Below are 14,667 nucleotides of genomic sequence, written 5' to 3' on the forward strand. Positions count from 1 at the left end.
ATGGAACGATGACGGTTAGTAAAATTTTAAATGAATACATGTATGAGTAGCTTAAAATTCATGGATATCCATCCCACTTTCATCCTTAAGCATATCTATTGTTTTTTCCTCCAAATTCAGTTAGTTAAATAACTAATATTCTTTTTTTGCAACTATTTTTTCTGAACATTTATAATATAAACTGCTATATAAAAAGCTACTAACCAAAAAGCTAATAGTTAACAACTAACAACTAATATAAACACACTAAAACAGCTAATGCTACGAAATAGATACTAAATATCCTTAATTTATAATAAATTTATTTGTTAAACCGTTTAGTTATAAAAAAAATATAGTTGGAATACTAAATAGAAAAAAATTGACAAATTTCACACGTCAATTATATAATTAATTTTGTTTACACATAATACAGAAAAAAAATAATATATAAAGTTGAAGATACTAAAGTGTTGGAGTATGTGGGTAATCCCACATCGGATAAATACAACTAACTAAAAAGGCATATAATGTGAAGGGTGAACCAACTAAAATGGCTTAAGCCATTTTGTGTTAAAGGCAAGCCCAACTCATTATAAGTCCAATATTAAATATAATAATTGAATTTGATTTGATTAATTGCTCATAGGGCCGAGATTCTCAACATATTATCAGAGCCTGGGACTCAAACCTTGCAACGGGAAGTTCCCGTGTTGGATCGTACCCTGATGGACCCATGTGTTGGGCCATCGTATGCTTGTCAAGTGGGTAGTCCCACTTGAGGGGGGAGTGTTGGAGTATGTGGGTAATCCCACATCGGCAGTAGAGTGCAAGAAAAAGAAGCAGAAAAAGGAAAGGCAGCTTAACATGTTTCCTAAAAACACAGGAATCACGAATAAGAAAAAAGTTTACAATCAATAAACTTATTTTTGCTAAGAGAATTTAAAATAGATGTTCCTGGGTGTCCCAATCTATGATGCCATAAAGCAGAAGATAGAGCAGCAAAAGGAGATGGAGAATGAACTGGAGAACATAATATAGGATAAAGGTCCCCAATGCTATTACATCTCATTAGTGGCATCCCTCTCCATAACTCCTTTACAGAAAAACCAAAAGGATCAAACTCAACAGAAACTCTATTATCAATAGCAAAACAACGCATAGAAACCAAGTTTTTAATGAGTTTGGGTGCATGGAGTACATTGGTTAAATGGAATGGTGGGTGTGGTGGGGAAAGAGATGTGTGTCCATAACCACGAATTGGAATTTCCTGTCCACTTCCAACAATTATATTATTATTATTGCTCATATTAAAATAAGACGAGAGAGTACCTGTAGATTATGTCATATGCGAAGTAGCTCATGTGTCCATGTACCAAAGCTCTTCATGAGGATTAAGAGACATGGTTTGCATTGCAGCATCAATATCAGTAGGTGCATAACTAGAAGGAAATGCCTATGCAGCATATGCTTGTTGTGGATGAGATCCTAGAATTCCAGACTGTCGTGCAGGTGGACGTGCCCAAGGAGTTGTTGGATGTGGACATGGTGGTGAAGTCCAAGCTTGCTGACCCCATGAGTGCCATGGTGGATAGGCAGACCACGAATAAAATGGTGGGTGCTGCTGCCAAAAACACTGCTGCCCCCCTTGTGGATGTCCATTACTGTGGTTATGGCCACCATTGCTTTGTCTTTTATTATTGTTTCGAGGCTGACCTCGTTTCTGTCCGTTATTACTGCGATTGTACTGATTACTTGAGCCACGATTTGAGACACGACCAGAGACAAAATTATTATCCGAACTACCAGTAGTAAAAAGAGCAGTTCCCGCAGCATTAGAGGTTGTGGCTGTTTGCTTAGCTTTGCGGGTTTCCTCAAGGACAAGCCCTGAACGTGCCTCATAAAACGGAGGCAATGGATCACTCTATTGAATGAAAGTAGCAACACCATCGTAATTCTCATTCAATCCGGCAATTAACTGGAGAACTAACCTTTGATTTGAGATCGGTGCACCAATGTTTGAAAGTTGATCAGCAAGCATCTTAAGTCCCTGACAATAAGCAGAAACGTTTGAAAAATCATCAAGATGAACATGAGTGAATTGATTTTCCAGATAAACAGCATGAGAATTTTTGTTATCCTAAAAAGTATTTTTCAAACGTTCCCATGCTTGGTGTGCAGTTGTATCCGGCTCTAGGATGGTGTTAAGAAGATCATTAGATGTGACATCCTGGACATCAGGGGGCATCACCTTAGGCGAATCCCACATCGGCTACGGACGAGGTAAACGATCTATACATAAGAGGGGTAGTCTCTAACCTTGGTAGGCGCCTTTTGAGTTGGCAGAGTGGGTGACCCCTGGCTCAAAGGGACAAAACCGTGAGGTGTAGGGACATCCGGGCCATCCGGGGACTATGCCAAAGCGGACAATACTTACCAAGGGTAGGGCTATGACAATTGGTATCAGAGCCGGCCTCGTTCCCTCTGGCTGGTGGTGGGGCAAACCTCAGCGAGGACGCTGAGTCCCTTAGGGGGGGTGAATGTGACATCCTGGACATCAGGGGGCATCACCTTAGGCGAATCCCACATCGGCTACGGACGAGGTAAACGATCTATACATAAGAGGGGTAGTCTCTAACCTTGGTAGGCGCCTTTTGAGTTGGCAGAGTGGGTGACCCCTGGCTCAAAGGGACAAAACCGTGAGGTGTAGGGACATCCGGGCCATCCGGGGACTATGCCAAAGCGGACAATACTTACCAAGGGTAGGGCTATGACATTAAATCTATCTTTTAATTACAACAATATTACATACTATTCAAACCTGAATTTCTGGAATGATCCCATTGCCATATGTTGTCGCGATGATAGCAATTGCATTACAGAATCCAAAAACACGGTCTTGAGTGTCTCCTTTTAGAGAATAGTCCTTTGGTTCCTTTGATGAATTTCCTGTGCAAAAAGAATAGTTAAATTAAGAATAAAAATTTTAATTTTTTAATTCAAATTACTTACACAAATTACTAATATTATCAGAGAATGAATCGTTAAAATACTAAACTTATAATTTTACTTGAAATATAAATTTGAATACTCAATTATTTCAAATAGCTTATTTTTAATTAATTAAAATTGATTTAAGGTTCGATTTTAAAAAAATAAAAAAAAAAGATATATTTTGATGCACATACCAATATGAACAGAACCAGCAGTGGCACAGGCACTATAAGCTAGGCATAGAAGCAAGGATATCAAACTGATGTGTCTTAGAGAGTGAAAAGATGGGATTTGAGCTAATATCAACATTAAGCATCCAAATATTATCACAAACTCATAAAGCTTTATATTCCCATTTGGATTTGATAGCAAGTAAATTGCCTGCATTATAAAATAAATAAATAAAAGGGTATAAATTAATTTTTTATTTTAGATATTTTAAAAAATAAAAAAAAGAATATTATTTGTAACCGTTAATCTATTTTAACCTTCATGCATTGGGCTCCAAGAAGTGTAGAACCAACAACAGCACCATAACACACCATGAACTGAATTGGACCCACATAATACTTGGCCCACCTTGGACCTACAAACAGTAAAAAATTGATCTTAATATTGAGAAAATGGTAACATGTAACAATTAAATTAGAGCTTGCACTTGCTAAAAAATTTTCACCTATTTAGTTTATGTTTTCATTATGATGTGAGATAAATGATAATTTATATCAGATTAATAAATATTTAGTTATAATTTAGGTGAATTTATTATTTAATTATTATGCAATAATTTTACATAATTTATATTTGTGGATAAAGAGAGCGGTAGGAATGGTTGCGTAAAAGGAGAAGAAAAATTGAAATTGAAATTCAATACTTCTTTTACTTAAAATATGTCAAAGTCCCACCAAAAGCTAATAATGTGTTGGAAACACATAATTTTGTAGTCTTTTTCATATTTTATCTTTTTCTAAAAATTTTAATTGAATTGATATATTTTTTTTTGACAAAATTAGTTAATAATTAAGCAGTTAAATATTTGTTATACAGTGTAAAATTAAGAGTTTTTATTATATTGATATATTTTTTATTTTTAATAAATCTTTATTTTTAATTAATAGATGTTTCATAGGATAATAAGTAAAATTTCCCCTTCAATCTATGTAAAAGGTGTATTAGTCAAATTAAATTAAATTTATGTAAAATTTTTGCCTTTTTTTTTTTTAAGTTTTCTATCTAGTTTCAAAAATTTACTGGTCCGATCAATCCGAATTCGCACCAAAAAGGCTATAAAGAAAAAAAAAAGTTAATTTCTGAATATTTAAAGGCATTCTATGCTTGAAGCTTGAATTTAAAAGCTCGTTCTTAAAAACATTTTGAATTATCAAATTTTGATTTTTGGAGTATCTGAGTAGAGAGAACAATATAAGTGAACAACTAGTAGTGTAGTATGTCAATTTTGCACTAATTATTTGAGGCAATTGGTTGAAGGTACCCTATAAATGGTAAATAATTATCAATTCCACTATTAATTTACCTAATTAATAAGAATATTGAAATTGAAGGAAACTGTGCTAAAAAGGACATGACTAATTCGACCATTTCTGACCAAATCAATGTCTCAATTTATTGAAAGATTGTACTCGACAACCTTAAAGGACAATGGCATTCATTATTTGTTAGGCATTGCAATAAAGAAAGCAGTTTTTTTTTTTTTTTTTTTTAAAAAAATATTGGGAGAGGGGATTCGAGCTGGATCTGTCGTCAATCGTACATGTATTTACTACTGGTTTGCGAAAGCATATCTATTTGCTAGTCGCGTATTGTAGGATAACTCTTTTAATCTATTTAGGCATGTGTTTTAAGAAAACTCGTAATGGAAAACTCATTGATAAAAAATTTCGAATACTAAAATTATAAACAAGATCAAATTATAATGAAATCTGGATAATTTTTTTAGACGGAAAATGATATCACAGAGCAGTTTTTATATCATGTATCATATTAAATTCATATGTTTATTTCAATTAAGGAATATTCTTAGTTTGGTATAATTGCTCGAACTCATTAGCTTTCAAAAAAAAAAATTTAGAAATTTATATTTTTGCCCTAATTTTATTTTATATATTAGTAGAGGTTGATCAATGCTTAGCAACTACCTTAACAAGAAACGACTCAAAACTAAAAGAAAATAAAGAACAAAAAAATTAATTAAATAAAAAAGAAAAAAGAGAATGTGTTATATATAAGATGAGGCTTGCTTACACCAGGTATATGAGTCGACCTATATATCAAAACCAATCAATGATGAGATTTTTCAAAAGTTGTTAAAATTTTTAACTTTTTTTTCGGTAAATATTTATAAATATGTCCATTTTAACTAAAAACTTAATTTTAATTAGTTTTAGTGTATAGATAAACTCATACATCTGAGTATAAATAAGTCTTTCTCGTTATATATAATACAATCTTACCTAAGATTTGAATAGCCATGTCTCTAAAGCGAAGTTGGCGATGACCCATAAGAGCATGATGTTCAAGAACCAAAGACAGTAAGTTATAGGAATAGAAAGTGACCAAAGCTCCGATAACAAGACATGAAATTCCAGCTCCCCAACCCAGAAATGTGAAAGCATATGGGAGGCTTAGAAGAGCTGGAGCAACTATTGATGTTGTCAAGTGGTATCCACAGTGAAGCCACGATCCTACATTAATTAAATTGGTAAAATATCATTTTAATAATTCTAAATTAATTACTAAAAATATTCAAATCTGAAACATTTCAATCCACATATCTCTTAGTAATGATGTTACTGTAACATATAATTAGTATGCGATGGCAAAATTAATTATTTTCAATATTTAATAACAAAAGAAAAGAGTGGTTCATCTATAATACCAAAAGGAAAAAGAAAAAGAAAAAGACAAAGAGAAGGGTTGTTTACAAAACTACAAGAGTTTTGGAATGTGATTATGCTTAATATTATTTTAAAACTAGTTTAAAAATATGCTTAAAAGTTAATAACTATTCACTTGTGCTTTTCATTTCCCATCAATTGACAAAAATATTCATAATCGAGCAAAAAGCTTATATTCATTTTTTTTTTTTTTTTTGTCAGTAATCGAAGTTCACAAACTTTTATTTTTCCTTTTCATTTTTGTTGAACTGTCTTTAAAGAAGATGATCATAAAAGAAAAGAGAAAGAAAGTACGATACCTTTGGATTTGAGAATGAAAAGAGCACCAGCATCAAGCTCTTTAGCTTCTTGTTGTGGAACCTTTCCAATATCTTCCTCACCATTCACTGACACAGTTTCCATCTCTCTGGCTTTCCCTCTCAGCAAAAGAATAGTTTAGAAGAAGAAGAGAAAGATAAAAGGAAAAAGGTGAGCGAAATTATTAGAATTGAAAAGAAGAAAAATGTATGTATATATATGAATTTAGTAACCATAGTCAGATAACTGACTTTAATGATTTGTTCACTGATCTATCCACATGTGGACTCTCCCTCTCTCTAATAACAACCACCCTTCAATAGGACAAAATACTACTTAACATTCCAACTTGCTGTATTGTATATATAATATATGTGGATATTTTGAGACAAAAAAATTATAAAATTGACATTAATACAGTTTCTCTACATGTATGCCCAACGGCCTACACATTTTGGTTGAGTAATAAATACCAAATTGGAATATGAGAATATTATTATAAAAAACTAGGAAAAACTTAGCATTAAGATCCAAACATTAAATAGGAAATTGGGATAGAATGGTTGAAACTCTCTCTTTATTAACGGGTTCAAATTTGAGCTTTGGATGTAAAAATTCAGAATCGGCCGTTATACGGGACCTACAATACTCAAACTGGATTTAATCGAAGTTCAGGATCCAACTAACTGTGACAAGCAAATCTTGTTCGTCGTGTATCAATTTTAAGATCTTAATGATTAATGATAAGTGAAAAAAAAAAAAAAAAGGCGAGTAACATAAAAATAATAAATCAGAAATATAATTTGGAGGCTCTTTCTAAATAGTTTGCCTAGTGTGATGAATAGCAGCCTAACTATACTATGAGCTACTATATTTGCTTGATGTCTAATCCAATGGACAACCCATCCATTGTCTAAATTCAATAATTTTTGACAATCTGACAAAGTATGATCGAACCCACATAAACATAAGTCTCTTGACATAGCTATGAAGGCACCTCTCTTTGGGCCAGAATTACATACAAGAGAACCTGAGATAGCACAAAAAAAAAAGACCCTGAAAATGACACAATATTACCGCATACAATTTGCTTGCTTCTTCAAAAATCGCAGCATCCACATTGCATTTGAGTCTCCGGTTTAGTCCAACTAGGGCTACTTGTTCAACATTGGCTAGCTGTAGAGGAATTCTGCTTCCGCATCTGACGTAGCATGCAGGCCATACCATGAAAGGGATCAACTTAGGATTAGGTTTAAGCTTGAGTGAGGTTAGGTCTAGTATTAGCTTAAAGGCCCATCAAAGCACTTGGTTTAGACGACCTCAAAGATTATATAGCAGTGGACCCTTTAAACATGCATTAAGTATATCTTCTATAACAGAACCATAGATCCATCCAATCTACAAATCAAGAGATAAACATTAATTAATGGAAAATAATTATTTCGTCCCTCAGGTTTACCACAATTATTTAAGTAGTCCTTCACATTTTATGTACTATATAACTCATCCTCGACATTTAACTATGTTTAATTGAAAAGTCCTTCCGTCTAAAAATAGGGTATTTTGCCGTTAATTTGAAAGGAAAGCACTAAAACAAAGAAGGGAAGATAGCGGTGACACAATGGCAGTGATGCTGGACCAGGGGCGATCAGAAAAGAAGGTGGAAGGGGGAGGGAGGAGCTGCTGCCTCTGGAACGGGGAGAGAGAAGAGAGGGAGTGTTTTAGTACTTTCCTTTCAAATTAACGGCAAAATACCCTATTTTTGGACGGAATAACTTTTTAATTAAACAGAGTTAAATGTCGGGGATGAGTTATATATTATATAAAATATGAGGGATTACTTAAATAATTATGGTAAATTTGAAGGACGAAATAATTATTTTCCCTTAATTAATTAATAAGACGAAGCAAATTTAATATATATGCTTTTAAAGATGTATTATCCTTAAATGCAGAAAGCCTATTGATTTGATATACTATGTAACACCTTTTAGGCAAATCTTAATGTGATGAGGTGGATATATAGTTGAATAAGTCACAGAACATTGCGAATTTTTTGGGTAGAATAATAAGTCTCTAATTAAAAATAAAATCGCGTAGATCCTGTTTAAATCTGTGAATTTAAAACTTAAGGTAAGTTTTTGAATAATTTAAGTAATGAAATTTTAAAATTTTTAAATTATATAAAAAATTTATTAAATCATTAATTTAAGTGAATTTTTAGCTTAATTAAAACTTTTGAGCAGCACATCAAGATATAACTTAGTGGTAAATACTTTTATTACTTGATAATAGATATATGCAAATAAATATATCAAAATAAATAAAATTAATAAATGTGAAAAACATTAATTATAAATCTTGCATTTTGTTATCAAATGCCATCTAACCCTTAATATAATAATTACCAAAAATCCAAATGAAATTTAAAAAGGCCATAAAACTTGATTTTAAAAAAAAAAATGTTAATAAATGTTGAGTTAAGACTACCTTCGGCCCTTGACTAAATAAAAGAGACTGAGGTTGGTTGGCCCAGCCCACATAATCTTATTTACTCTCCGGAATAAAATTCTATTCTACGCCATGTTTTCACCACCTGCACCTCCATTCTAGTACAGCATAAACCCACAACCAAACACTCGCCGAAATATTAATTGAGGAAAAAAAAGAAACTCTGTTTCGAAAAGTTTCAAATTACCTTTTAGAAACCCTTTCAAAAAGAAACGCAGGTTTCGATTACCGGAAACAAGAATCGAAAGTTTTCACTCGGTAAGCAGTATTATTTCTCTTTCTTTCTCTTTTTTTTTTTTTTTTCTCTCAATTTGAAATTCAAGTTGTATGATTGCTTAACATTTCTGTTCTTTGGGTTGCTTAATTTTTTTTTTTTTTTATATTAATTTGAATGTTCTACTTTTGTTGATATCCACTTGGAAACAGAGCATGCTCTGTTTTGATTTCTAAAGTGTTAACTACAATTTCTCTAATATAATTATGATTTTTCAGAGATTAATAAAAAGATTGAATTAAGTAATGAAGTGAGGAGCATTTGAATTTTTGAGCTGATTTTGTTAATGATACATATAATTAGTGTATGTAAGAGGTAATTAATGACACACTTCAGTGATGGATTTTTGCTTCTATCAAACACTTCTAAGTTTTTTCAATTTCTGATTCTCTAACCCAATTACCAGTTCATTATAAAAACTTAGTAGATTTTGTCTGAATTCTACATTTTTATACTTTAAAAAGTTAGATGTTTATAAGATTGAATAAAATAGTAATTCTTGGCTTTGGTTAAAAGTTTTAGATGTTGAATAATTACTCCATGGAATAGCAGTTTTATAATGTCAAGTTTTGGATGAAATTCTGAATTGTATAATAAATTTATGACATATGTTTGAGATTTTCTAAATTTATGGAATACAAATGGATGAGTAAAGAATAGCTATTTCATGCTATTAATTAGCTTTTCCATTCCTGTCTTGTTACATTCCATGGACCAAATGAAGTGTAATGAATGCTGAAATGCATAAGAACCTGAATGTTCAACTGTGTCTTTGGGTTTTGGATTGAAGTAGGCCAGAATTTAAGTCACAATTTAATGAATTATCAGGTGGCAAGCTTCCAATTCCTTCCAGTTCCAATTTTCAAGCCAATTCAGTACTACCCATATTCTGTGATTTAGATTATTCTTATAAAGGGCATGCTTAAGGTTACATTATAACAGCTTGTTGTTCTATTTTAATGAAGTTCATGGAAATGGTTTTGGAGATATCATTTCAAGCAAATTAGGACGCATAAATAGATGAATTTTTAATTGAGTTCATATTGGTGCAATATCTCTAATTTTTTCTAGCAATTGTGTGAGATATTAGCAGAGAATCACATTTCATACATGTGCTAAGTGCAACACATTTTAACTTCTGTCTCTTACATTAACATATGAGTTTTTCATTTCTTCCATTTTAGGCGTACAGAACTTTGGGTTAAAGGTATGCCATCAGAAACAGATAAGTGGGGTTGGGAACATGTTAGTGTCTTTGGTGGATTTGACAGAGGAAGTGGTACAAAAAGATGGAAATGTAACCATTGTAATATACGATATAATGGATCATATTCACGTGTTAGGGCTCACCTTCTTGGATTCTCAGGTGTTGGGGTCAAAAGCTGCCCAGCAATAGACCGATCTCTGAGAGAAGCATTTCAGATCCTGGAGGAGGAACGTCTTGCAAGGAAAAAGAAAAAGAATTCTATGAATGGGAAGCCTGGTAAGCGAATTCGGACTTCACAGCCAAGTCTTACCTGGAAAACTATCACCAAGGATGATGTAGACGATGCGGTGGCTAGATTTTTTTATGCAGATGGATTAAATATTGATATTGTTAACTCTCCTTACTTTCATGAAATGGTGAAAGCAATTGGTGCTTTTGGGTCTGGATATGAACCCCCATTGATAGGTAAGCTGTCTGATTCTTTTTTAAGTAAAGAGAAAGGGAGGATTGAAAAGTCAATGGCTTTAGTTAGAGAGTCTTGGCCGCATACCGGGTGCACGATACTGTGTGTAGGTCGATTAGATGTTACATTAGGTAGCTTCCACATTAATATATTTGTCTCAAGTCCAAGGGGCCTTATATTCTTGAAAGCTGTTGATGTAGATGATAGTAATGAAGTAGACCATGTTTTTACTGGTGCACTTAATGATGCAATTATAGAAATTGGACAATCAAATGTGCTTCAGGTTATTTCTCATATTGGTAATGCCTGTAAATCATCTGAATCCTATGTATCGTCGAAGTTCCCTCATATATTTTGGTCTCCTTGCACTTCACATTCTATTCTCATGTTGATGGAAGAAATAGCTGAAGTGGAATGGATAAAACCTGTTGTCTTGTGTGCTAAGGCAATTGAACAATGCATGATGACATATCATCATTATTCTCCATGTCTTTTCATTCAAAATCTGAAAGATAGCTCTGATCCAATTTCTGCCAGATCTGCACCATCTTATTGTTGTGTTCAAAGGATTTTCGAGCTAAGGGAAGCTCTTCAAGAGGTGGTTGTTAGTGAAGAGTGGAAGCAGTGGAAACACACTATTGCTGAGGATGTTGAAAATGTTGAATCTGCCATTTTAGGTGTCGATTTCTGGAGCAAGACCCATTTGATGTTGCAGGTATATGAGCCATTTGTAACATTACTAGCTACACTTGAAATTGATAAATCAGTTATTGGTGCTGTTTATGATTGGCGGTTTCAGGCACTTGAAACCTTGAGGAGAAAGGCAATAGATGATGGCATATTGAATCAGTTGGAAGGACTGATTGAGAATAAATGGGATGCGCTATTTTCCCCTGTTCATGCTGCAGGTTATATACTGAACCCTAGATATATTGGAAACTTTCAAACCAAGGAGAAATCTGTAATGCGGGGCTGGAAAGCTACTCTAGAAAGATATGAAAGTGAAAGTGCAGCCAGGCGAGTTCTCAGAGAGCAGCTTAGCTCATATTGGCATCTAGAGGGATCCTTAGGTGAAGAAGATGCTGTTGATTGTCGAGATAAAATGGACCCAGTTGCATGGTGGGAGAACTTTGGTTTTGAGACCCCTAGCCTACAGATGCTAGCCATAAAGGTTCTGAGTCAAGTTTCAAGCACTTCAATGTGTCAAGAAATTTGGCAAAATAATGACCTTTCGCATCGAGAAGCAGCAAACAGGTTGGGAGTGCAGAGACTGGCAGACCTTCTTTTTGTTCGAAACAATCTTAGACTTCAAAGCCAAAGAAGTGGAAATCTGAGTTCCTCTCCTGGCCAAAGAAATCCAATTTCAAGTTCCTCTGGAGTTAAAACATGGGATGGATCCCATCCCGATCAAATGAAGGCAATTGTAAATATCCATGACAACTTGTGACATAGCATGCACTGCCTTTAAACTATTGTGAAACGTTTTTGCATCAGAAATTTACTTAGTGGGAAAGGCCTATGGACTTTGAACTCAAGCATCAGCTATTGGAACTAATCGCTTTAGTGTGTACCTGAAACTCAAAAGAATTGCCACATTTGGGCCTGATATCATGCAGTGAGTTGCCAGTGAACCACGTTCTGTTGCATTTGCCTTTTGCTTTTGCCATGTGCCAATCCAGTTGGTCTTTTCTGGTGTCTTTAAGATTAGTAAGTTGTCTTGCTTAAAATTTATGTACTATATCATGAGTAAAGAATTCTCTATCTGTAGTTTAAATATTCTGTAAATTGTAGTTCAAATGATAATTGTACATCAACATTAGTGACCTCAAGATTACAAGTTCATCTTTCAAGAATTTATAATTGCAGTTGCCACTCATATTCTTTCTTCTTCTTCTCCGTTTTTGGTTTTGTTTTTCTTTTTGCATACATGACAGAAGTTATTCTGTTACTTTCTATATGTCTAGCTTTTTGAGTGAACGATCCTAGAATTAATAGAACACTTGAAAGGATTATTTTTGTTGGCTGGGAGTTTTAATATTTTGATAAAGCATTTAATGGAATCTTATTCTTGTCCCATTTTAGGTGTCAGTTTAGGATTTCTTTTGTCCGGCTTCATTTGTCATTTTAGAAAATTAAGTATCATATTTTCTTCCAACTTTATTCTTGTTTGTGGATATTTCCACTAAAATTAGGGTATTTAATGATTTTCTTAATCTTTACGCAGACACTTAAAATGGGCGAGAGCGAGAGAGTATTATAAATTGATTAATGGGTAGCAAATAGAGGAGTAGATTTATTATTGCTTGGTGAGGTAGCAAGATTAATTGTCTTGTCTGGTGTTAACAGGCATGCATGTATTTTACCAACGGCCAAAATTAAAGCATGTATGATACAGTATCCAAAAAATAATAGACATTGTTGGTCCAGAAATGTAATTACAGAGGCCCACTATCATTATCAAATATCTCTGTGGGGTATTCCTTGGTTGATACGATAAACTTACTTCTATTTATTCATTTAGCCTCTTCCCTTAGACTAAATTAACTGCAAATCTTTTCTGTCTTAATATGCTAATGACATGAGGGGGGCTTTTGTAATCAAATTATCATTACATGTGAACACTAATGACATTTGTTTGCACTTAATGTTCTTTCTTCACTCTTTGCAATTTTGTCTTAGGTTAGGTTTGGTTATGATATGAATTGGCTTGCAAATCTGTTCATAATTGATTATATACTGCTGATTGTTCTTCCCTTCTTAAGTAGTGAGCTTATAGTCTGTAGAATAGACATTTTTAGTGCAATTTCTGAATTGGGCATGCATTACTTAAGTGGTATTCACCCCCAAATTGATTTTTTGTCCTGAAATTGGAAGTTTGATGCTTCAATCAATGTTAATCAACTCCATAGAAGGTCACAATCCAAAATGTTAAAGATATTAAATAAGTCTTGTCCAGATCTTTCTTGCTCTTGCTCTATGAGATGGTTTCAGCCTTTCAGTTGATTTGGTACATCATTTTCATGTTCACATTTGTAATATAAAAGTAAAAGTAAAAGCGTCATTGCAACTTTCAAAATTACAGAACTTGTGAGTAAAAAGTCTCTTTTCGACCAAGATTTGAACTCGTAATCTTACAATTTCGATACAATTCGATAATTTGAAGAATAATTGTATTAGATGAATGGGCGTATTTGTATTTTGTTGGAAATATCAGGTGTTCTTATTCAAGTCCTGTTCGAGAATAAAGTTGCAGGCTTTAATTTGTGAAGGAAATTAGGAACCAGATTGATAGACTTTTATAAAGTTGAACATTTTTGCAAATCCAGGCAATAGATTTTCTGTTAGAGCAAAACAACAACATGAGAAATGGACATGTATGTGTGAATTTGCTAGATTGAAAATCTTGACTATCGACCTCTAATCTAATCATGCAATTAAAGCGTAAATTACGGTGTGCAATTTGTTTTAATTTAGTTCTTTATTAGAAATTGAGAAGAAAATTATTATTATTATTATTATTATTATTATTATTATTATTATCTAACAGGAAATGTTGAGGCAAAATCAGCGGCCGAATGCCAATTTATAGGAGAAAAGATAATGGAGAGTATTTATAATAAGAAAAGAAAAGAAAAGGGGAAATCTTAAATTTGAGATTTAATGTTTGTGTCTGTCTACACGAAAAGACAAGTGAAGAAGTTGAAAAAGCAATCCCAATCCCAACGACCTAACTTTGTATTAACTTAATTCATACAATACAAATAAAGTGAAAGCATTGATAAAAAAAAAGTATATAACTACACGGCAGGAAAAGAGCCATAAATTAGGAAAATAAAAGAAAGATAAGACAGTCAATCGGCTGAGAAAATCCTTTGGACCCCAATACTTGGTTTGCCCTTTATTTGTTGAATCTAACCCGTATACGTATCTTTAATGCAGTTATGAATTGTGGTTGATGTGTTTTAATAATATAAATTGCGGATTGTGATACGGCTAAATGTGTATTTATAGATGTTAAATTTTAAAA

The 14,667-nt window shown here is 33.1% G+C and overlaps 2 protein-coding genes across 9 annotated transcripts; one reads left to right on the plus strand and one right to left on the minus strand.

Moving 5' to 3' along the window:
- Positions 1 to 338: 338 nt before the first annotated feature.
- LOC105637383 (GABA transporter 1) lies at positions 339 to 7,776 on the minus strand. 6 transcript variants are annotated; one of them, XR_016318772.1, is made up of 9 exons: positions 7,270 to 7,776; positions 6,188 to 6,306; positions 5,445 to 5,675; positions 3,462 to 3,559; positions 3,168 to 3,354; positions 2,801 to 2,928; positions 2,619 to 2,711; positions 1,971 to 2,529; positions 339 to 1,866 (listed from the first exon to the last, which is right to left on the minus strand). XR_016318772.1 is itself a non-coding variant. In XM_089716145.1 (8 exons), exons 1-8 carry the CDS (start codon positions 7,410 to 7,412, stop codon positions 2,443 to 2,445), a joined length of 1,086 nt encoding a protein of 361 aa, XP_089572271.1. In that variant the 5' UTR covers positions 7,413 to 7,776; the 3' UTR covers positions 339 to 2,442. The 6 variants fall into 6 exon arrangements, 5 of the variants coding, with proteins under 5 accessions (XP_089572271.1, XP_089572277.1, XP_089572281.1 ...); XM_089716145.1 differs by having other exon boundaries at positions 339 to 2,529; XM_089716151.1 differs by lacking the exon at positions 2,619 to 2,711 and having other exon boundaries at positions 1,971 to 2,029; positions 7,270 to 7,542.
- A 1,054-nt stretch (positions 7,777 to 8,830) lies between these two features.
- On the plus strand, positions 8,831 to 12,516 carry LOC105637355 (uncharacterized). Of its 3 annotated transcripts, XM_089716100.1 has the most exons (3): positions 8,849 to 8,954; positions 10,155 to 11,355; positions 11,440 to 12,516. In XM_089716100.1, the coding sequence occupies exons 2-3, from the start codon at positions 10,180 to 10,182 to the stop codon at positions 12,085 to 12,087; spliced, it is 1,824 nt and encodes a 607-aa protein (XP_089572226.1). In that variant the 5' UTR covers positions 8,849 to 8,954; positions 10,155 to 10,179; the 3' UTR covers positions 12,088 to 12,516. The 3 variants fall into 3 exon arrangements, with proteins under 3 accessions (XP_020536274.1, XP_089572226.1, XP_012076190.1); XM_020680615.3 differs by having other exon boundaries at positions 8,831 to 8,954; positions 10,337 to 12,516; XM_012220800.4 differs by having other exon boundaries at positions 10,155 to 12,516.
- Positions 12,517 to 14,667: the final 2,151 nt, after the last annotated feature.

Source organism: Jatropha curcas, chromosome 1, assembly GCF_041381405.1.
Source record: "Jatropha curcas cultivar XTBG-Jc1 chromosome 1, XTBG_Jcur_1.0, whole genome shotgun sequence".
NCBI lineage: Eukaryota > Viridiplantae > Streptophyta > Magnoliopsida > Malpighiales > Euphorbiaceae > Jatropha > Jatropha curcas.